At 41.3% G+C, this 25,248-nt stretch overlaps 1 protein-coding gene across 7 annotated transcripts in view; it reads left to right on the top strand.

The window, feature by feature from the left end:
* nrg1 (neuregulin 1) overlaps nt 1-23,539 on the top strand; it is a 60,489-nt gene extending 36,950 nt beyond the window's left edge. For 5 of the 7 annotated variants that reach the window (XM_040048585.1, XM_040048584.1, XM_040048583.1 and 2 more), the window contains one exon: nt 21,236-23,539. In XM_040048585.1, coding sequence (XP_039904519.1) covers nt 21,236-21,842 — 607 coding nt within the window. In that variant the 3' untranslated portion in view covers nt 21,843-23,539. Of the gene's footprint in view, nt 1-7,847; nt 8,049-8,883; nt 9,604-21,235 lie in introns of those variants that run through there. The other 2 variants (XM_040048586.1, XM_040048587.1) reach the window with 2 other exon arrangements.
* Nucleotides 23,540-25,248: the final 1,709 nt, after the last annotated feature.

Raw genomic sequence — 25,248 nt, 5'->3', positions numbered from 1 at the left:
GAATTCACCAAATAATGCTGTTTCCTGTGCCTGAGGTACAGCCGATCTACTGTGGAACATTATATCAAGCGTGACTGGCAGCCATAAGATGCCTAGGAGCCAGGAAAAAGCACTGTCAGGTTTCTGCCTCTGCCTTGAGGTAGGCTTGATGAAAAATCTTGTCAAGGCCATGAGCAAAGCAAACTCATCAGGTTTTCATTACCTTGCTGAAAGGTTTCCAAAGATGAATCCTGCAAAAATGAAGGAAGGGATATTTATTGGTCTGCAGATCAAGACTGTTTTGCAGGATGAAAGTTTGGGAGGCGCTCAAGTGGCTCGAAAGCTTTCTGGGCATTACCTAGTCACCTGCATAAAAGGAAGGAGTTCAGCATCTGCTTAATTCCTACCAGAAACTGGGTTGTCGAATGTCATTAAAAATACATTTCCTGCACTCTTACCTCAAATTATTTCCAGAAAATCTTGGCATGGTGAGTGATGAACAGGGAGTGTTTTCATCAGGACATTAAGTTAACCATTTTATGCGTGAATTATGACAACCTCAATCAGGATTTTTTTTTCTTAAGTATTTTTATTCATCTTTAGGCATAAAAAAAGATGAATAAAATATTTAAGAAAATATCCTGATTGAGGTTGTCATAATTAATGCATAAAAGGGTTAAATAACAATAATTACAAGGAAACACGTCATACGCCAGGGTAAGGAGTGACACATCAGTGTCCAATGTAGTGGTTTGTGTGCAAGTATACCATCAACACTGACACAAATACAAGAAAATGACCTTTGAATAGCTGTCCACCACTGACTGACTACTTGTGGATGTTGTACTGTACAAATCCAGACATAGTATACACAAGGGTTTTTAAATAAATGGTGGTAGCTGACTGACACTGACCTGAATATTTATTGAGTACTGAAACAGTTAATTGATTGGTGCCTGTGGTTTAATAAAGACACTATGCAAATCCATTGCAAATTAATATTACTCATAATTCAAAAAGTTAATGTGACAGAGTTAATGTGAGAAAAAAAACTAAAAGCAGATCTATAAACTGGTTTAGAAAAGTGTGTTGTGTTTCTGATTATTACAAACATGTTTTTGTTTACCTGTGTTATCAGAGACAATGGTTCTATGGCACATAAATTTAATAGTAATAATTGTGTAATTTCCATTTTCCTGTTCTATCAAAGTTACTTGAAAAGGTTATGGCAGTACAATTAACTGATCATCAACCAATCAATCAACTGTTTCATCCAACACATTTTGGTTTTAGATGTTCCACAAAAAATGAAAACCGTTACTTTGCTGAGAATGTTATTTGCAATTTAGATGATGATAAAGTTGTGCCAGCAGTGTTTTTTGACCTAAACATGGCAGTTGGCTTATAGCATAGGCGTCAAACTCTGGCCCGCTAATTACAGGGAGTGCAGAATTATTAGGCAAGTTGTATTTTTGAGAAATAATTTTATTATTGAACAACAACCATGTTCTCAATGAACCCAAAAAACTCATTAATATCAAAGCTGAATGTTTTTTGAAGTAGTTTTTAGTTTGTTTTTAGTTTTAGCTATTTTAGGGGGATATCTTTGTGTGCAGGTGACTATTACTGTGCATAATTATTAGGCAACTTAACAAAAAACAAACATATACCCATTTCAATTATTTATTTTTACCAGTGAAACCAATATAACATCTCCACATTCACAAATATACATTTCTGACATTCAAAAACAAAACAAAAACAAATCAGCGACCAATATAGCCACCTTTCTTTGCAAGGACACTCAAAAGCCTGCCATCCATGGATTCTGTCAGTGTTTTGATCTGTTCACCATCAACATTGCGTGCAGCAGCAACCACAGCCTCCCAGACACTGTTCAGAGAGGTGTACTGTTTTCCCTCCTTGTAAATCTCACATTTGATGATGGACCACAGGTTCTCAATGGGGTTCAGATCAGGTGAACAAGGTGGCCATGTCATTAGTTTTTCTTCTTTTATACCCTTTCTTGCCAGCCATGCTGTGGAGTACTTGGACGCGTGTGATGGAGCATTGTCCTGCATGAAAATCATGTTTTTCTTGAAGGATGCAGACTTCTTCCTGTACCACTGCTTGAAGAAGGTGTCTTCCAGAAACTGGCAGTAGGACTGGGAGTTGAGCTTGACTCCATCCTCAACCCGAAAAGGCCCCACAAGCTCATCTTTGATGATACCAGCCCAAACCAGTACTCCACCTCCACCTTGCTGGCATCTGAGTCGGACTGGAGCTCTCTGCCCTTTACCAATCCAGCCACGGGCCCATCCATCTGGCCCATCAAGACTCACTCTCATTTCATCAGTCCATAAAACCTTAGAAAAATCAGTCTTGAGATATTTCTTGGCCCAGTCTTGACGTTTCAGCTTGTGTGTCTTGTTCAGTGGTGGTCGTCTTTCAGCCTTTCTTACCTTGGCCATGTCTCTGAGTATTGCACACCTTGTGCTTTTGGGCACTCCAGTGATGTTGCAGCTCTGAAATATGGCCAAACTGGTGGCAAGTGACATCGTGGCAGCTGCACGCTTGACTTTTCTCAGTTCATGGGCAGTTATGAATGAAACGCTTGATTGTTCGATGATCACGCTTCAGAAGCTTTGCAATTTTGAGACTGCTGCATCCCTCTGCAAGATATCTCACTATTTTTGACTTTTCTGAGCCTGTCAAGTCCTTCTTTTGACTCATTTTGCCAAAGGAAAGGACGTTGCCTAATAATTATGCACACCTGATATAGGGTGTTGATGTCATTAGACCACACCCCTTCTCATTACAGAGATGCACATCACCTAATATGCTTAATTGGTAGTAGGCTTTCGAGCCTATACAGCTTGGAGTAAGACAACATGCATGAAGAGGATGATGTGGACAAAATACTCATTTGCCTAATAATTCTGCACTCCCTGTACATTTGGCCCGCGAAGCCATACCAAATTACTATTAGAGCTGGCCTACTGGTATTATACAGTTAATATATATATTGTTTAGTATTAAGCTTTGCTTGTTCCATATTCAGTTTTTCAGCAAAACTTGTTTGAGTCCATAAGAAAAGATTCATTCTTATATCTAGAGGAAGATTTTTTTTTCAATAAATATTAGCGTTAGCCCGCGACTTTGTTCCAGTTTTGAATTTTGGCCCACTGTGTATTTGAGTTTGACACCCCTGGCTTATAGTGTCAAAAAGACAGTCTGTGTAAACTGTTTAAATTTGATTTTTCAAAATACACAGTTAATTGGTTTGAGCCATGTTGTATTATGGTTTTATTTAATTGAATGTTGTAATTTTCTTTGTTTGGATTTTGAATATAAAAGCCAAAAAGTGACAAAAAAAATGAATGTTTATGAATTAGTGATACCTATAAACTCTATGTGCAGCATATCAGTTTCATGCTCCAAATTGAAACTGTTTAAATGTTAAACTGTATTGTCCCTTTTTAAATAAATAAATTGTCCGGGCAACAAATTAGTTCTTTGATTGAGATATGAGCAGGTCTAGCCCATCGGTTGTTAACAAGAACAGCAAGCCCCCTCCTTTCTGCTTACCACTCACCAAGCTGCTTACCACTCACCAAGCTGTCACTGCCACCCCGAACAGTGTGGAAGCCTTCAATAGATATACTGTCATCGGGAATGTCTAAGTAACGCTATTAGTTCATCCATCTTGCTTGTTAGTGACCTAATGATCAAGACAAGAGTAAGAACACCAAGAAAAACTGTATACAGTTGTTCCCTCGTTTATCGTGGGTGTTACGTTCTAAACATAACCCGCAATAGGTGAAATCCGCAAAGTTGTATATAACATTTGTATTCTATTGTATATATTATTCTATTTTATTCTATTGTATATAGTATTTTATTTTATTTTATTGCATTCCAGTGTTTTCTAATTTCTGCTACATAACTTTGCACTTTTGCTGTAACGAAACAAATTTCCCACCTGTGGGACTAATAAAGGTCATCTTATCTTATCTTTATTTTTTACAATTATTATAGATGTTTTTAAGGCCGTAAAACACCTCACTACACACTTTATAGTTTTCTCAGACAGGCATCGACATTTTCACACGTTTCTCTCTTGTTTAAACAATCTCAAAGTTCAAACCTTCATAGAAAAATAAGTCCAGTATTATAGAATGAAACCAAAGATCAAACCCTCTTTTCAGGTCAAGAACATGGGAATAGAGCAGCTGCGAGAGAATGCAAAATTAATGAATCAATGGTGCGGAAGTAGAGAAAGCAAGAAGAATAAGTTGAATAAAGCTTGACTTATCTGATTGTTTGGTTTTGCTTAATGTGCCTTGTAATCCTTTGATGCTGACACTGTTGTGTTTGTTGTCTTCTGCTAGCGAAGATTTATGTAAATTTGACAATTTGGTCTACAGCCGATCAGGACACAGAACTCAATGTGCGGTAAAAAAAAAAAAAGAAGCAAAACTGGACCCCCCAAAAATACGCGAAACAGCGAGGCCGCGAAAAGTGAACCGCGATATAGCAAGGGATCACTGTACATAATTTTAAACTCTACAGGCAACTTCTTAGCCCACTGAGCACTTGAATAGATATTGACCAAAGTGAACCCTATATATGTAGAGTGCTTTTTCTGTGACTGGCTGTTTACAACCATTCTATCCACGCATCCATCCATCAGAATTCTTCCCCTTATCGGAGGCTAGATCGCCATCCAGCACTCTAAGCAGAGAGCCCAGATCTCCCTCTCCCCAGCCACCTCCTCCCATTTATAAGGACAACACCAAAGCATTCCCAGGGCTTGTATTTGCAACCTCATTCAGTCACTACCCAAAGCTTGTGACCATAGTCGAGGGTGGGGACAGATCTGGCGGTAAATTGACAGCTTCGCTTTTACATTCAGCGCTCCCTTTTTCTACTTTGGGTAGAATCTCACATCGGACCTGTACTGGGTATTCCAGTCTTTTATAGCTGAGGATCTTATTCTGAGGTGCTAATTCTCAGTCCTGCTGCATCTAAACGCTTCAGTGCAAACTGGAGGTCACCACCTCATGATACCAACAGATCCACTTTATCTACAAAAAGCAGGGATGAAATTCTGAGGACACCAGAATCTGTGACAAAGAGTCCAACATGCACCAAAAATGAGTACAACCTATTGGCAGCAATGCAGACCAAGCTCTCACAACAGTTGTGCAGGCCTACAGCAATGGGCCAGATACCGCATACTCTAGAAACTCCCCCAAACGATACTCTGAGAGACACACTCAAAAGCTTTTTCCAAGTGCTCAAAATATATGTAGTCTGGATGGTAAAACTCCCATGCACCCTCACATATCCTTAAGAGTCTAAAGAGATGGTTCAGCATTCCATGATCAGCACAAAAACCACACTGTTTCTCCAGAATCTGAGGCTCGACTAACAGACAAACCCTCCTTTCCAGTACCCAGCTTTGTGATACCCCCATAATTAGAGCATAGGGTAGCATGAGCGAGCCATAACCCCCAGACTTTACTTGCTTCCTCTACAGAGGAACTTTCAGTGAAGGTCCCAGACACGAGTTATTATAAATTAAATCAAATTCAGTTTTTATATAGTGTCAAATCACAACAACAGCCACCTCAAGGTGATTTATGATGTAAGATAAGCATCCCACAGTAATATAAAGAAAGCCCCAACACTCAGATTAACCTTACAGCATTTTTAATAGACAAGGCCAGTTCACAGCATTAAACCGAGTTATACTGTGGCATCAACATAAGCACAGTTTTAAACAGATTTTTTTTATAACTTGGAAAATGAGTTTGCCAAATTAATTATCAACAGTTATTTTTTCTGTGTAGCTGTGGAATTACTGAAAACTGTTTCTGGAGTACTTTAATGTTCCAGAAATCTTAAAATGCAAAGGTTCTGAAGTCTCTCCACTCCTGTCCAGTTAGTCTGTTGTACAATATGATACATATTTTTATGAAAATAAATCATCATAATAAGGAGCACAAGTCATTCCTAAGAGAAGTAAAAAATGTTTAAAAATAGTCATCTGAGTAAATATAAGTTTCCAGATTTAAACAAATATAAAATTTGCTCTGTCCTATCACCTGAGGAAAGTCGGGTTGATTAGACTGAGCAGAATTCAGCTTTGAGAATAGAGTTACCTGTGAGAGAGTGAATCTATAACAACACTCACAAAGCAGAAACCCTTGCATGTATCATGGCTTCTTTGTGTGGGTAGCTGCTGAGTTCTACATGCATGGGTTGTTGAATTCACATGTGAAGTTTTAATTGTTGTTAAGAGCATGAGAGCATGTCATGAGAGCAAAAATACTGTCTGTGCTCTCATGACCGTGAGCCTGCCAGAGGGGAGGGAATTAAAAAAGAGTTTGTCCACTGGGATGTGATGTATCCATTTTATGTTTCCTGAAGTGAACAACAAGCTCATTTGTCTTGCTGGTACTGAGGAGCAAGTGGTTGTTCTAACACCAGGATGTGAATCCCTGGACCTCCTCTCTGTAGGTCGTCTCATTGTTGTCAGTTATCATCCCCACCACGGCTGTGTCATCTGCAAAATTGTATATAAAAATTGTGTTATGAATAGGGGTGCAGTCTTGTGTGAAAAGTGAATATGAGAGTGGGCTGAGAACGAAGCCCTGGGGTGTGCCATGGTTGAGGACAGTGCTGTGATGAGTTCTCCAAGTCTCTCATGCTGTGGTCTGCTGGAAAGGCTATCAACTTGGCATAGTAAGAACAGCAGGACAGATAAAACTCCCGGAACAGGGAGTCAGTCTGCAGGCTCCTCTTTTACAATAACGGGAAGCCAATAAAGACAAGCTAATATGGGAGAATTAGGGCCTCTTTTTATTTAGTTCCTATTACTACTTTTGCTGCAGTGTTCTAGAACCACTGAAGGCTTTTCAGGAATATTTCAGAGCGACCTGATTATAATGAATTGCTGTAGTCCAGTGTTAGGAGTAATGTGAGAACTAGCTTTTAAGCATCATTTTGAGACAGGATATTTCAAATTTTACTGATATTGTCCAAATGAATGAAGACAGTTCTACATATTTGCTTATTGTGTGTGCTGAGGGAAATATCCTGGCCAAAAATTACTCCAAGATTCCTCCCAGTGTAAAAACCTCTCTCATTGGTTGCCTTTTTTCAGAGGCAAACGCAGTATCCAGCATCATGTGCAGTGAGAATATAACATGTTTACCATTTTCCCAAAAACAAATTCGGATCCACAAAAATTAAGTATATTCAAGTTAGGGAACAAGAAGGCAAGAATTAGAGCCAAGAAACCACTTTGTTTTAAATGCCTTTTTTAAGTATTAAGGAGGGAAAGAAGGCCTTTTGAAGGAAGCTGGGGCAGAGGTCACAGCTCATCAAGAAAGTTTGAGTTATGAGGTACCATAAGATAAGGTCTGCACTGACAATACCTCAGTCAATGTGTGCTAGTCCTGATGGTCTAAATCCAAATGGACTCAAGTCCTTCTGTCCCCCCCGGTGTGTCCACCTCCTGGTGAACAATGCGGACAACTACTCTACTATTATTTTGCTATGCTTTTGAAAAGGTCACTTGTCTTTAGATGTAGAAAATTGTTTCATCTAGTAAGATAAAAGATGAATAAGATCAGAAAAAATTTACTGGGTACTGGTTTTTCCTGATGACAGAATTAACACTTGCATTTTAAATTGCATACATGTTCATACATAGTTCATACATAACCTGAAATACAAAACATACTTTGATAACAGAGAGAAGATATTCAGTGCAGAAATTTTTCCCATATTAATTGCTTTAATGGTCTACAGGCCTAAAGACTGTCATTATGTAAACAACGCCCTCCCTGTCTCTGCAGCTGGAGTAATGACTGGAGCAACAGTGTACAGTCTGACACTGAGTCTGTCTCTGTGATGTCATTGGCGGAGAATAGCCAACGTGCCACACAGGGTGCCCGGGGTCGTCTGAATGCCACCGGTGGCACCAGTGACTTAAGTGCTCATTCAAAGAAGTGCCGAGATGCACCCAACTCCAACAGACACTTGCCATAAACTCTAAGGTAATTGATTAATTAATGAATTAATTTTCAATCTGAACCATGAAGAATATGAACCCAATCCTTTAGGAGACATCTAGCCTGTATTTCTGAAATGACAAAAAAACAGAAAATTGCTAAATCTATATGGTAAATACTTCAGAACATATGATGTCACTATTGTGTGTTATATAGTATGCATCAAAGTCCAACACTACTGTCTCCAAAATATGACAATGGAAGAAATGGGAAAATAAATAAAAATAAAATGTTAATAGAAAGTATATACAGCTCATTGAAATCGAAAATGAATACCTCTCAGAAAATAATTCTTGTCTTTCAAGAAAAATGGTACTTACAATGAATTATTTTAAAAGATCATTTGAAATATTTGAATATTTCATCATTCAAATCTGTCTACAGCAAGTTCATACAAATATGACATAATCAAAACCTAAAGGCCAGTGTTTCTGTTGAGTGAAAGACTTGAGTGCTTTTAATTTGAAATGGATGCAGGAAAGATTTATTTATTTATTTATTTTTGTATGATGTTACCTCAATGAAGTATCTTTAACAATGTGCAGCAGATCTAAGATATATAAAATTGAAATATCATATCACATGTTTGAGTTTTATAGATAAAACAAAAGAAATAAAAAAAAAAAAAAAAAAGTGCATGAGCTGCCACTTTTCTTCACCATAGCTATAGTTATCTTATCATTATTCTGACTCAACTATATTTTAGTTTTTTCTTTGAGATATTTTTTTGACTTTGTGAACTTGTACTCTAAGCAGTAGTTTGCAAATTATTGTAAAAATCCCATGTATTTACATTCATGAAAGAATTTTGCAATTGCAGACTTCGACGATATACCTACATCATCAAAAATGTTCTTGACTTGGCAAGATGTTGTGAAGGAATTTCCCTAAACTTCTTAATCATGGAAAAAAATCTACAGTCATCCACTTTAGTTGTCTTCCAGGCCTTCTGGTGATTCTGAGCTAGCCAGTGGATTCCTGCTTTTTAAGGAAGTGCCAGACTGTTGACTTGTTTATCTGACAAGTTTTTGCTATCTACACTGTTACAAAAAGAAAAAAAAAAGTGTTTGGTGCAAGTCAGAATGTCATTCCTGTACCACACTACTTTGCATATCCAGAGAAGTTGGATCACACAGAGGGAACACTGAGGGAGGAATTTAAACTCTGTAACCAGACTATATTAAGAATATTGTGGATGTACAAAGAAGTATTTTTTAACATGCAAGTTTTAACATAACTTATATTTTTTATGTGTCTTTATAAAGGCTCTCTGCAATGTCTCACATCTTTTATCTCTAAAAGAATGGGGCCCATGTATATGAAATTTATAGTATTATTATTAAATATTTCAGTACTTTATAACAATTAGTGAAATACTTTTTCAAAACCCTTGAATTAAAGCTGAAGGTCTGCATTAAAATAACATCTTAACTGTTTCATTTAAAACCCACTGGGGTCATGTAAAGAAGCAAACTGACAAAAATTTTAAGCATTGCCCTTGTAAGCATTGAAGAAAAATTAAAGAGGTCTATAAAATGTATCCAATTATTTAACCAAAAGAATGGCTTAAAAAAACTGGCTGAGAGAAAATAGAGGATTGTGTAATTTTTAAAAACATTTTTGTTTATTTTTGTTTTTCTTCTTTAGACACAGAAAAGGAGAGCAATAAAATGAAAGAAAGAATTTGAGTATCCAGTGAGGTTAGGAAGTGGCTACTCCCTCAGTACTTTAATGAAAACTAGAGTATTGGTTTGAAAGTGGTGCTAATCACCATACATGCAACAGATTCCATTTTTGCCACTGCAAAGTCATGCTGGTTCTCCTCTGACAACTGTCATAGCAGAACCCTTGACCTGTTGGGTCAAGCAAGACGAACAGTGGTTACCTAGTTACAATAGCGGTTTTTGATACGGGCGACACAGGCGGTTGCCCGGGGCGGCATCATGGTGGGGGCGGAATCACGGGCATCTGCAAAAAATAAATAAGTAAAAAAAATTGCTTGTACTCATGCTGCCCCGACATCAGTCAGCGCAAATGGCATAGGCACCGATCGGTTTTCTATCGCCCATTTGCTGGGAGTAAGGGTGCCCTCCGTTTGTGAGGTGTGCCAGCTGCTTGCGGCACAGGGAGGAGAGGGCAGGGTAGCGGGGGTTTCTTCGGCTGGCTGGAGCAGCATCTAATAACCAACTCGCAAAATAAAACAAAATAAAAACAAACCAACAAACACGAAAACACCAGACATTATGATACAGACTTATAATTTGCACCGAATTTTTTTTGAAATTCTATATGCGAAAAGTGAGCGCGAGCGCCTGCTTGGTGCTGAAGTCAAAGTAAATTTTATTCTCATATTCGCTATATACAGTACAGTATATAGAGAGACTAGACGACGAGGCTCCAGTTACAGCAGTGCAAATAAACAAACAATAAATATAGGAAGAGTAAGAAAAAAGGTATCCACTTTAGGACTAGCGGTAAAGAGATCAATAACAATTTAAAATTTATAATTTACAGTTTGATGATTTAAAATCTCACACACAACCTGTTGCAAGTGGAGGGGACCCTGCTGCTTCCAAATAGAGCACATTTCATTCATAATGTTGTAAATCCAAGCCCATTATGTATTCATGATTTGAATCCTGGGTTGTGTGAAATCCCAGCAATACACCCTAGACAAAGTGAATCTGTGAACTAAGGTGTAGGTTTGTTAGGTTATGTTGTGGTGATCCTTGGGTTGGGGGATGTGTGTTCATACGGGAGTGGAAAATTAAAACCAATGGAAGATGGACAAGAAAAGTTCAAAGCCATCAGGTCCTCAGTTTAGAAAATAGAGAAAATAAGTGGAGGAGAAATGAGCAAACGATACAGGCAAGCAGATGTGTCATTGGATCATGGCAGGTCATGTATACTGAAACAATCAGAACCAGAATACTTTATTAATCCCTAAGGAAATTATGTAGGTTACAGTTGCTCCAAAAACAAATGGTAAAAATAGTAACAGTAACAGACTAAACTCCAAACAATACATTATGTTACAGATTTTAATATTAATTATACATTGTCAATTGTTGATTTGTCCACTTCTCGTTGTATGACAAATTATGATGGCTGTTTGGTAGCCGTTTGCATACTATGCATACTCTCTCTCTCTTTATGTGTGTGTGTGTTGTCGTGGAAATTTATTAACAAAGCCTGCAGACCCGATGAGCAGTTAAAACCCAACACTTTATTTCCCATGCATGAGGAGAGATGTCAGTCAGGCGGCACTGAGAGTCGTCTCTGACAATGAACAGTTCAGGTCCCTTTTAAAACACAGTCATAGAACAAAAGGCTTTTACAGTTGCAGTTCACACCTTGGTTCTAAACAGAAAACCCTCTATCACCTTTGAGACTCTCCCCCACTGTGGGGCCAAGCCTACCTGTGTGAGCTTCCATCTCCTGGGAGACATCCACCAGGTTCTCACCGTCTGTTTCCCAGTGTGAATGAGGTGTGAACCAGACATACTAAACTAAGTAACATCAAAGCATTTCATCAAGACAATACATTAAAGAGAAATCCTACTACAATTCCCACCCTCTTGATTGCATCCCAATCACTAATACCAAGGATTTCTCTTCCTAACATTCTGTTAATTACATCAGCAATATTGCACACTCAAAAAGGTTTCACAATATGCATCATTCTTACAGTGTCAGGAAAAATAACTTCACTCATCACAATCATCCTCGCTCTCACTATCATCAATGTAATCTTCAGCTTTCAACAGGGTAAGCTGCAATTTGGGAGACTCACTATCTCTTGTCAGTGCCACTGTGATTAATCTACTCAATAGGGTACGGAGGCATGGGATCAGACAGCAACCGCATCATGTGAGAATGGCAATACAAGTGGCTATGGACATTAGCAACGACATCACTATGGCCTTATACTTCCCAAACTGTCTGTTGAACCACCCGTCTAAGGGGTTATTAATGCCGGAGTCCTCTGTCATTTGGGATGACAGTGTTTGCAAACCTTCCAAGGCTCTGGTTACAGTGCTGCCTGGAGCTGTGTTTTTTGGAATGAAAGTGCAGCACAGAGGACCCACCATAGTGCAGACCCCCCCTTTTTCAGCCAAGAGCATGTCCAGAGCCATTCGATTCTGCCAGGCCATCAAGGATGCGGCAGCCAGCTGTTCAGATAAGCCCACCACTGCATCCCGTGTCAGATTGGCCAGTCGCTGGACGTTGTAATGGACATAGTTTATTCTGTCCATATTCTTATTCCGAGTTACCCATAAGAAGATAGACTCGAACCCCCCTGCAACCTGGTTAACCAATTTAAACTCATCAGGGACACTTCTGGGGACACCTATAGTGTCTATATAAGTTGTGGAGTTTTTAGCCAAATCAAAATCTTCCGTTGTGGTCCTACGGGCCCTTCCCACATGGGCCTCTGCAGAGGCGTGGGACCCTGCTAACACTATAGGGAGTGCCAACCTCACAACGCTGCAGGTTCCTGACCAGCCGCTGGACAGAGTGTCTCTTAGCACCTTGTCACCGCACCACCAGAACAGATCGGCTCGAGCCACATTAATGCTGCTCATATTTTCCCATTTTGTGACATTTATTATTTTAGCACACCATGAATCTTCAGGAGCTCCTACGGGGGTGGTATTTATCCTGGTTAGGCATGGGGAGAACACGGGGGGGGAGTGGTAGCATGCAATCAAATCCTAGTCTGTTCTCCCAGAACAATAAAGGGACAGGCACAGTGAACAGTGTGGGGCAGGCTGCAGAGCAGGCCACACAGTCTGTCATGTTGCTTACACTGGCCGTGTATGTTATCCAGTCAAACCAAGTATTTGGTGGTCTGAATGTTTGCTTGGCTATGGTGGCAGTGACCTCCGTTGCATTAGCACGGGTCACACTGTGGTTTGGGCTTAATGCACGATGTAGTCTTACCTTTATTATGCCCATTGTGTCTGCGCCGGCCTGATCCACTCCTATGATTAAATAATAGGAGTCTTCTTTGGAGTCGTGGCATTGTCCCGGGAAGTTTGGTCTCCTGGAAAATGGGTTCCAGAGGGCAATCATCAGCCCACTGAAGAGCATCAGGGCTACCCCAGTGATGAGCTGCTTCCTGGCTTGTTGCATTGTTGCAGGTAGAGGGTAGACTGCCTACTACCTGAATGAGGTGCGGGGATTATTCTGCCCCGCTTGTCTCGTCCGGTTGTTCCTCCGTTCCGGGTGATTCTCCTCCAAACAGCTTACAGTGGCTGGCGTGGATCCAAGTAACTCGTTCTCCAACCTTCACCGCTGTTTGTGTGGTCAGTAGGACTTGGAATGGGCCCAGCTACCGCTTCGCCTTCCAGTGTCTCCTCCTGAAATCCTTCACTAACACCCAGTTCCCTGGTTTTAACGGGTGCAGGGGTCCTTCTGCTGGCCTGGGCAGGGTTGCTTTCACTGCTCTGAGTACCTGCGAGAGAGTCCTGGAGAGATTTTGACAGTACACAATCATTTCGCTGTTGCACTACTCTGTGGACATGCCTGTCCATTTCGGGGGTTCTGCCCCCTCTCTGGCAGGTCGTCCATACAACACCTCATACGGGCTGAGGTGTGCTGGGGGTCTGGTCCGTGTCTGCACATACATCAGCACGCGGGGAAGTGCTTTTGGCCACGTGAGGCCAGTTTCTTCACAGCACTTCACCAGCTTGGACTTTAAGGAGCCATTCATTCTCTCCACCACACCTCCAGATTGTGGGTGATATGCACAGTGTGTTTGCAATTTGAAACCTAGTTGCTCGCTGATTTCCTTCAATGCCTGGTTCACAAAGTGAGTGCCATTATCACTTGTGATTTTCCCCGGGATATCCCACTTGGGAATGATTTCTGACAGGAGGGCTTTTGCCACTGCACTGCTGTCTGCACTTTTAGTGGGGAATGCTTCTACCCACTTAGAGAACATGTCCACTACTACCAGACAATACTTCTTTCCCTCGGCTGGTGTCAATTCAATAAAATCCATCATTAGATGGTCAAAAGGGGGGGGGGGGGGTTGCAGTGTTTACCTGTGAGACCCACATTGTTGGTCTCATAAATGAGACACCTTTTGCAATACCTCTCAGCTGCTGTGGAAAATCCTTTGGTGAACCATAGCGATGTTACTGCTTGTTACTGCTTTAGACACATGGTCTAACCCATGTGCCCATTTTAGAAACCATGGGAAGAAGTGTTTAGGCAGACATGGGCGGCCATCAGGGGAGCGCCAGACAGATTTGACCAGTGTGCAGCCATGTTTGCGCCAGATTTCTCTGGCTGGGAGGCAAATGACTGTACAGCAGGAGATCAGCGAGGCTAGGTGTGGGCAGTGGTGCCAAGACAAGTTGGAAGGGTAGGCCTCCTTCGGCGGCTGCTTTGGCGGCTGCATTGGTGGCAGCATTTCCTTGGGAGACAGAATCAGTTTTACCTGTGTGTGCTGCACACTTCAGTACAGCAATGCGAGCAGGTAGGAGGATGGCGTCCAGCAGTGCTGCTACCTGGTTAGCATTCAGGATGGGCTTCCCATCAGATTTCAGGAACTTTCTGTGTCTCCACAAGGCGCCAAAACCATGTACCACACCAAACGCGTAGCGAGAGTCAGTGTAGATGGTGTCCGACTCACCCTCCGCAAGTTTACAGGCTTCTGTGAGCGCCAGAAGTTCCGCAGTCTGTGCTGAGAAGTGTCTGGGCAATGAGCCTGAAACAAGAGTAGCATGATCAGAACACACAGCAAAACCCACCCGGTTAGTTCCACATGAATCGCGTAGGAGGAGCCATCTACATATAACACAATGTCAGAGTTCTCGATGGGAACATCTAACAGGTCAATCCGAGGTGTACAAGTTTCACCCAATACAGCAGTGCAGCTGTGTGGCTCACCATCCTCTCGCGTGGGGAGAAGAGTGGCTGGGTTAGGTGTTGTGCATCGTTTCACTGTGATGGTGGGCATGTCAAGCAGTATGGAAGAGTACTTGAGCCAGCGAGCTGCAGAAAGGTGTGAAGTTTTCTGATCCAGCAAAATAACAGAAACTGCATGGGGTACCTGCACTGTCAGAGGAGAGTGCCCTACGATGTCACATGAGGCGAGAACGGCCTTTTCACACGCAGCTACTGCTCGCAGGCATCCAGGCAGGCCCGCAGCCACTGGGTCAAGCTTGGAAGAGTAATAACCCACCGGGCGAAGTGAATCACCATGGTGCTATATGGCTCTATGGCTTCCTGTTTCAGAGGATATTGTCTTTGGCATGGTCTAAAAGAGGACTTTGAAGTGATTACCACTTGCTCACAATCTTTAATTAGCCTACATCATACATATAGGAGGCCCACAAGCCATCAGGCACCTCTGTCAGCAGGGGGTGTGAGGAGTTTAGAGGAGGTGTCGTTTGAAGCAGACAGTGTGAGACAGCTATGTCCACTAGCTCAACTGAGCGGACACAATGGACTGTATACGTCACGGTTTTCTTGTAGGCTTTTATTTCCCGAGAAAACAACACTGTTTTCTTGTGATCTGTAGTCTCCCAATCACAGGCGCGGTAGCACCAGTGCATAAATTCTCCCATGTCTTCCCACTGGTAGCTGTAAGCTTTTGCCAGGGAAACATGTGGGACGGATGCATCCATAGCAAACATGTTTCTTTGCTCATCAGTGAGAGAAATCGCAAGTGCAGCAAATGTGGAGTTCCAAAACATACATGTCACAGTTAGCAAATCATTCTCGGTTCTGTACCATTCTTCCTCATAACTGTCATCAGGACCATGCAGGGAAAAGTGAGACATGCAACTCAACTCTCCGGAAGCCATAAAATAGACGTCTGGAGGCATGCAGTTGCGAGTCCCTTGTACGAATTCTGTAACAAACAGCCCCTCCTCCAGCTTCCACCCGTAAGCGAAAGCCGGGGTCACGGGGCTATATTTCACCATCATATAATCATAGTCAGATTGCGTGATTTTAATGCCATTATAGCAGGAAATTAAACTTATTTTCAGCTTGCACATCAAATCTCTGGCAAGCAACTTGACCGGGCACAGGTCTGACCACAGAAACCCGTGTGTGAATTTTCTACCCTGTCCGTCTACACAACACAGGGGTATGGTGAAAGTTTCTCTCTGTATGGTTCCTGATGCGGACACAGAATGAGTGAACCTCTCACCCAGCACGGGCTGGGGTGAGAGAGAATCTGAGTGTAATACAGAGTTGGTGGTCCCGGAATCTACAAGAAATTCTACTTCCTGATTACAAACTAACATTTTATACAAGGGTAGTGATTATAAGGCACACTATTTAAATGTACATATGTACCAGCTGGTGACACAGAAACCGTTCTACATGCTCAAAAGTGTGATGTATTAAAGTGTGTGTGTCTGTGTGTACTTTCTACATCAGTGTGTGTGTGTGTGTGTGTGTGTGTGTGTGTGTGTGTGTGTGTGATTTTCACTTCCCTGTTCTGATGAGGTGGGCAAACCACAGCCTGAAGCGTTCTCTGGCGTCCTTTCCTTCCAGTCTCAGTCCGCCTGCACCCACCACTGGCCCTGGTCACTTGGTCGTTTTAGTGTTGATGATGTTCGCGTCTTGGATAGCCTCGGTTAGGGCAATTCCGCTTCCAGTGTCCAAGCTTACCACAGGATAAGCAGGCATCTAGGTCTCCTCACCACTGCTGTCGTTGTCGATCGCGTCGTCGATCGCGTCGTCGATCACGTCGTTGATCACATCGTCGATCACATCGTCGATCACATCGTCGATCGCGTCGTCGATCACGTCTTCCCCCCCGGCCTCGGCCGCGTCAGCTGCCTTTACAGTGGAAGCCACCCCGCGGGTTCGCTGTGGCCTTTTTACAGAGTTAAGGCTGCGTTGTGGAGGTCGCCGCTCTGTTTTTCCTCTTTCTTGCTTTTTACTTTCGTCAAGGTGGTTCTGAGCGTGGCGGGCATGGCGTCGTAGTTCCGTTAGCCGAGGTTCATTTTCCCTCCCCACTTGCAAACACCTTACTTCGGCTGCCACATCTGATCTTAGTCCCCGTAAAAAATATGGCCGCAGAGATGGTGCTCACATGTGGAGGCGGTGACGCCTGTCATGTCATCCTTTGGTATTCCACCATTAGCTTCAAAGACATTTATCATACGAAGTATGAAATAATCCACAGATTCGACCTGTCTTTGCTTGTAAGCCTGACAATATCCATGGTTTTCTTCATGCTCGTAGGTCAGGTGTCTTACCCCCAGCATAGGGTCAGGCAAGGAATCCAGATCGGCATTGGCTTTCAGGCCCTGCAAAACAGCTTGTACTAGGGCACAAGGAGAAGCACAAACAGTGTATGAACAGGGAAATTATGTTTTGTTCTCCATGTTATACGGAGGCGGAAGAGGCGCTGAGGCAGATTCTGCATCAGCCTCCCTTCCATGCACTTCTCTAGGCAACTCTTTCAGAGCTGCTTTCTTTTCCCTCCTTTCTGCTTCCATCATCCACATTTTCAAACATTCCTTCTCATCGCTTACCCTACGCAAATCTACAGTGTTAACTTTCCCTTATTTCAATAATTTCGCTTCCTCCTCCCGCAACTGTTTCTCTACTTTCTTTAACTGGTTAACACTCAGCGATCCCTTCCCGGGAAACCCGTTTACTTTTTGCCACTTAACAACATATTTCATACACCCAATTCCCCATTTCTTAACCATACAGTCAAATATTGAGTTTTGTCCCTGGCTGCCCGGTGGAACGTCTGCCGCTCTACTGGATCTAGATCCCATTTTACTACACGAGGCGTCCCCCGTGAGGTCCTTGCCTTCTACGGACCAAGGAACGAACACCGCCACTCCGTGCACTATAGTACGCAGAAATGGACTCCGACAGTGTATCCGAACCGCTGTCCCTGTGACGTACTTGGACCAAACACAGGTCTGGGCTGGCTTCTCCCCAACAGCGTGCTCGAGCCAATGTCCTTGTGATGGACATCTCTTTTGGCTCTCAGCGAAGGCGGTCGCACTTTTCTCCTCTCCTGCCCTTATCTTCCCTGCTTAGCTTCTTATGTCCTTGTCTTGTGTTTTTACTTACTTTTCCCTGGAACACTCTCTCACAGTCTGTTCTCTAAAACCTAAAAGAGGAATTATGGATTTGATCAACTGGTCTCTGAATGCAATTGACACCCCTTCTCAACGAGAAGTCTGGGCTCGGGTGAGCCTGACTGCTGAAGATATCTACCTATTCAGAACCATGATAACAGGGTTCTTGCTGATCGGAGCTGGCTTGGCCCTGGCTTATCGAAGAATTAAGAAAGCGGAACCGGCTGTACAAACCCCCACAAGGCTGCCCGCTGGGATTGAAATGATGGGACGAGGGGTGAGTTTCTCAAAATGGGCTCATTGAGTGCAGCACGGATAAGATCTTGGAGAGGCTACGGCTGCTGTGAATACTCAGAACAAGACCTCTGAGTGAAAAACTGGATTACATCTGGAGGGGCTAGCTCGAATAACACCTTTGAGTGCAAATTGGATCACATCTTGGGAAGTGCACTGCAGTCTTGAGTTCTCAGAACCTGCTCTTTGAGCACAAGAATGACAACATCACGGAACGTAAGTTTGGATGACATCATAGAAAGCTCACGGCTCTCCAACGGGAGATTGAGAGACCAGTGTTGGACTCTTAGAACAGCTTTGAAATTCATATGAGTTGTTCGCACTAAAGTAAAAACCACCATCACTTCATGCGGAGACCCCTTCGGCGCCAGCTGTGGTCTCAAGGCTGGAGCTGAACAAAACACCCTGATAATGACTGTGTTTAGACTGTTCCCCCCATTCCATGCAAGGCCACCTGGGTTGGCTGGAAGACTGTTTACTTAGCCTGGCGGGGCGAAGGACACCGTCTCAGCTGAACTCTGGACACACACACACACATACACTGATATGCACACACTGATCCCCCCTCCCTTTCCAAACGCCTTCGATGCTTGTGCCCTACCAGGGAAGATGGCAGTCGACTGGACCAGCGCAGACATGCTGCTGGACCGGATGCGCTGTCTACACCGGCTCTCTCTTACCCTTTACCCGCCCCTGTTGCTTGTCTTGTGTTTCTATGGTGTATTGATAGTCATGTGCTTTTTGTGCTGAGGTGTTTTTTCTGTTATCAAACTGTTCTCCCACTAGTTTTTTTTTCTCCTCCTCTTACCTCATGTTATGTATTTTCGTTGTTTTTTTCCTATCAGCCTACCTTTCTGACATGTCTCCCCAATGTGATGTTTGTGTAAAGTTGGTCAGAAGGTTCCTTTGTAAGTGCGCATGCGCCATTAGCGTGCTGCCTGCTGTAACCCTAATTTCCTTCGGGATTAATAAAGTATTCTGATTCTGATGGACCGTACCCAACACAAGCCTGGGGCCTCAAACCGCCAGGATTTTTCTCCAGGAGACTCGAACTCCTCTGGCGCCAGAGGGAGTGTTTGCCCAGGGCGCCAAACAGGCTAGTACCGCCGCTGGCGATAAACAAACAAGAGAGAAAAGCCAATCAGCTGATCATTGATCAGTTTCATGATTGAAGTAGCAACAGGAGAGGGAGGGGGAGAGAATGAGAGAAGAAGAGGCAGCTGTACAGCATAAAGACAGAATAACTCCAGCTTTGTGTCTTTTTCCATCCTAGCTGAAGTACGGGACAAACTGCGTTCCTTCTCAGCTCAATACGAAACATGTAATATTTTCTCTGAATGAGGGACGATTCCATTTTTTATGGGACGGTTGCAACTCTACTAACTAACCTTGTGAATAAAAACAAAGTTCGCTATCAGCAACTTGATAGTACCCACCCAGCTGTATAGAAACTCCATCATTCTAGCTAGTATGCAGTACGAGTTATTGTAACTGAGTGTAAAAATTCAGCACTACAAAAACAAACTATACCTAAACTTGGTTTATATCTGACCCAGATAGACTGCAGGTCATAACTTCTTTCCTGAAGTTCAGTTCACCTGACACTCGGACCGGCAGCCGCCTCGGGTCTCTGCTCTTGCCTCCCCTTTCCTTCATCCACCTGCTGGCCTCTGTGGTAGCTCCGCCATTGCCACCACCAAACAACTTAGTTATTTTTACACATCTGCCAGCACCTGGCCAATCCACCACCTTTCATTGTTTATACTGTTACTAAAAAAATAAATAAATAAATAATCGGCCCATAAAAATGAAAAATCACCATCGTCCAGCTATGGTCTTGCCATCAGTTAAGCTGGCACGCGCACCCAGGGTTGCCGACCCCTGGATTAAATGCACTCTCTCATTTCATCTGTAGTTGTTCTGTCAAATACAATTACGCCTTGCAGAAATATACGCCTTGCAGAAGTTCATAGTGCTTCATAGTCATGTTCATTGGTTTAAGACGCATGTGTCTTTGACAAAAGTATTTGATGTTTTGGAAATGAGATGGGGCTGGACTAATATGGGCTCAAAATGTGGTCATAAATATTTTGTACTTGTAAATCAGTTTTGTACTTGTAAATCAGGATTTGTATGTCTAAAAAGAATTTGTGTGTGCGTAAAAAAGATTTGTGTGTGCGTAAAAAAGATTTGACAGCCAAACCCATCTGTTCTCTGATTGGATTGTTACATTTGTGATTGACATGACATTGACCAATCAGATGAAAGGAAGAAATATAGGGTCAAAATTCGTACTTGTAACTTGCAGGGTTTTTTTTTGGCTAAGTCCACACACAAATCTTTTTTACACACACACAAATCTTTTTTACACATACAAATCTTTTTTACACACACATAAATTCTTTTTACACATACAAATCTTTTTTACACACACATAAATTCTTTTTACACATACAAATCCTGATTTACAAGTACAAAACTGATTTACAAGTACAAAATATTTATGACCACAGTTTGAGCCCATAGACTAGCAGTCTTCTTATGATCATTTGTTAAAAAAAACTTATTTTGTGTGTGTGTTATAGGTAAATAAATCAAAGTGCTTAATTAACTGAATTTGCAGCTTAAAGTATAAAAGTGCTTTTAGTCAGCAACACTAGAAAATCATTATGTCATGTTAATTCATTTAACACCCAGTAATAATGTGATTAGTTATTGTGTGTTAAGTTATACTGATGTTGAATTGAAATGCTACTGACCCAGTTGTATAATCATTGTTCACATGTGTTTTTTTTTTTTTTTTAGGTTTGTACCAGTGATGGCAACTTCAGAGTCGCAGAACTCTCTTGCAACCCCTGGCTCTCCTCCATCCGAGATTTCAGCCCCCATATCCAGCCTAGCTATCTCTGTTCCCTCTGTGACTTTAAGTCCTTCTGGTGAGGAAGAGCGCCCTTTGCTGCATCAGCTGCACAAGTCCTCAAGCCAGGATGTACAAAAGAGAACCTCTTCACACTACAATCATGGCCATGTGGCAGATAGCTTGCCATCTAGTCCACTGTTCGCTATGGAGAATACTGACTACCAAACCATACAGGACACCAGAGCTGCCAGCTATATGTTTTCAATAGCACCTGTGAAATTAATTAACACAAACAACAATGTAAGTGACTGCAGCAACAATAGTGTCACTGACCATGTGGTTGATTATTTGAGGTTAAATGGTGACAGCATACTAGTAAGTGATACAGAGGAGCCTCGGGGGGAACACATACCCTTCCTAAGTGCAGACAGGAATACAGTCCTTTTACTCAGGGCTGTAGATAGCGGCAGGACTAACCCAGCATCACCAAATGATGACCTACCAGTGAAGTCATCTAGCCTCATCAACCAACAAGATTTAATTGCTGCGTAAAGTAAAAAAAAAAAGAAAGAAAAGAAATTGCTAAGATTACTTCACATGGAGGAAGAATATAAACAACCTTTAAACCTTTATTTTCGATAAATTATCATAATTTATTTGCTGTGTAAAGACTTTTAAAGACAAATGAAGAATGAAACTTTTATTTTAGAGATGTAGTAAATAAAGTTTTATAAAAAAAAAACAGTACAAATGTCTTGTAGGTAAAGTGCCATACGCTAGTATGCAGCAGTTCATAGTATAGTTAAAAGAATATTTCAGTGCAGACAAATATCAATGGTGCCTTTCTGTTTAGTATGCTTAAGGGGCCGTAATATTGCATACTGGGCCATGTATCACCCTCTTATTCTTCAAGTTAATAATCAGATGCTCTGTGTTGTCTGCCTTTAACATCTTGCACTTTAGGGCACCCACTGACATATTTGAAATCAAATGTTATGGGTTCAAAGTGCATGCTATGTTCTTAAATGCTGTCATGAAAAAATGAGCAGACAATTGACTTGAATTGATGGTTTTCTTACCTGATGTCCTACTTTTATCACAGTCTTATGGTATATATTATTAGTAAGCTTATAACCTGGATTCCATCAAAATGTCAGAGATCTTAATAATTTTATTCATCACTGGACTACACTGTGGATGACCTGCCAGAAATAAATATTGTAGCTGTGAGATAAATATACATTCATTAAAGTTTGCCTCAACAAGGTGCATAAGATACACACAAAGAGTTGTTTTTGTTTTGTTTTCTTTTACATTTATATTGAGCTAGATATTTACATTCGACCATTTCTATGTTTAAGAAGTATTCACTGAATTGTATGGCATTGTTATAACAATTAAACAATGTTCATGCTTAAAGAGTAGCGGCCTAATAATCCTAAGGTTTCTGGTATGGGTTAAGCTGGATGCTGGTTTTCACATGCCCCATAATCCTCCTTAGAAGTTTTATTTATTCCTATGCTGACAGATGTTCTGCCTAAGTATAAGCTGTCTCAGTTAAGGTGGTACAGTCAACGACTACTAGTGTGAAGACCAGCAATTCTTTAAAATAGTATCTTTAAATCAACAATATCTACAAAGTTTTTAGTAAATTAGCTACAAGATCTATGTCTGATTTGTTCTTGTGTGAATCCAACCAGTGCCTTGTATTGCACTGTGGATCTTAGAGAAGTGCTGAATGTATAAATTGTGGTAATTTCCTTTAATTTAAACCATATTTCTGAAAAAAAAAAATTGAAATTGAAATTCCCCCCCAAATTAACTTGTTATCCTCTTGCTGTAAGAGTCAAGTTCAGGTTTTTCCTTTTAATTTAAATGACCTGTCTTGATATACAATTACAATTAATGACAACAGATTGAATATAAACAATGCAAGATATACAGTCATTTCATCTGCACACATTAGTACATAGAGAAAAAAATATCTTGCACATTTTGTCACTTGAATGGTTAGCATAACACAGAGAACATTGTTTTGAAATGGGGGTGTCTTTAATTTATGTAAATATATCAGGAAAATCTCCTGCATTGTTGTTTCTCACTGAATATCACATTATGTGTTTTGTGTGTTAGTGTCAAAGCATTTGGGATTGAAAAAGAACTTTCAGTTGTTCTGTCTCACTATTGATTGATACAATGAAAGTCTTGTGCAGCTGTAATAATAAATAAAACACACATTTCACATTTGAGCATACATGTGAACATGATTTATATGTCAAATCTATGGCTTTTTATCAGTTTGGTTTTTTTTGGTAAGGACTGATCATTTTAAAGAACTGAAGATGAATTCTCTTCAGTTCTTTAAAGAGAACTTTGTAATTAGACCTTCTGGACCGCTCGTGGCAGAACAAAGTCCCAACAATGATAGGAATTAGGACAAGACTCCTGGTGTCTAGATGCTGGCAGTGGTGGAATTGAGGATGAAGGCTTGGATGTGGGTTCTGAATGGAAGGAAATGTGGAGGAGTCGGGTTGCACATATGAGAGTCTGAAAGACAGAATGACAAAACAGCAGTGAGATTTAAAGCACACATAAGAGAGGCTGATTGTCTTGCAGCAGGCAGGCAAGAAAATTATCCAGCTTAGAGTGATGATGTCAGTATTGTCAGAGTTGTTTGACATTGTGGGAAAGTGGATGTGATGTAAAGAATGGACTTGCAGTCAAAAACCCAGGAAAGCAGGCAGATTAGTGAATAATTTCTTATAGTAAACACTATAGTGTTTAGACTACACAACTTCAAATTAAGTCCTGGCTGCATATTACACTGAAAATAAATAATAACACAAATTTGTACTCCCTTTACATACATGTTATTCTATGTGCTGAGCAATGCCATTTTGTTTTAATTCTGCATTTTACTTGTATCTTTGATACCCATTAAACATGTAATTTTTTTTCATGTAATGTCTTCTTTCATGAAAGCAAATAAAAGTAATTTTTGAGCACAAAATTTTGATTTGTGTTCATGACTTATTGAGTGCATAAGGTAAAGCTGCAGATCTTGCCAAGCTTTAAGCAGTTTAGGAAAGCTAAAGACACATGGGTAGCGGGACAACTTCAGTCCTGTATCATTTAATTAATATAATCAATAATGAATTCATCTTACTGCTGGCTATCATATGATGTATATTAGCTTGCTGATTAAAGGTAATATATATTACTAATTTATGATATATATTATAATATATTGTAGTAAACTTACCATTTAGTTCACCTTTAGTTCAGAATGAACCCAATCCTGGCACCATTCCTCTTCTGCAGCTTTCTGACTACTTCACTCGTCACCATGGCAACCACCTCTTACCCTCCTTTAGACCTGCATGAAAAGAGAGAGTTCTCCAAGCCCAGAAACTCGTGACCATGTTTACCTTCTGGTGCACTCACTAGTGAGACAACCCTCCCCCTTAAATTCCTTAGAGAAGGGGACTTTCTCTGTAATGTCTAATAGTATCAGAGGAGCAGTCCACCTCCAAAACTTCTCCGCAATACACTGTGTGCAGTAAATGACAAAACACAAACACACATATGTGATGCTAATTATGAGGTATTAGCCTTACAGACAAACATAAATCGCAACATGGAGGCTTGGGGACCTCATTTGTTCACACCGCATCAATAAGATGCTCTCTGATGGTTAGAAGGGATGGCTACTGTGTCACACATAGCTTTGCACTACTAAAGTGTTTTTGGTAACATGAGACTGACCAAGACAGAAGTATGAAGAGTGTGAAGAGAGATAGTGAAATGCGCCAGTGCTTCTACAGGTTGTCAGACTGACAACCTGTGGAAGGCAGTAATTGGTGTGCAATATTTTTACAGGAGGGCTAGTGGAGACAATGACATCTAAGGATAGGAATTAAATTCTGAGTAGTTCAGTTGTACTGGGTCCCAATTTCCA

This window comes from Simochromis diagramma, unplaced genomic scaffold (assembly GCF_900408965.1).
Source record: "Simochromis diagramma unplaced genomic scaffold, fSimDia1.1 OVJJ01000683.1, whole genome shotgun sequence".
NCBI lineage: Eukaryota > Metazoa > Chordata > Actinopteri > Cichliformes > Cichlidae > Simochromis > Simochromis diagramma.
Note: the sequence above shows the minus strand (reverse complement) of the source record. Positions and strands in the feature narration are given on the sequence as shown.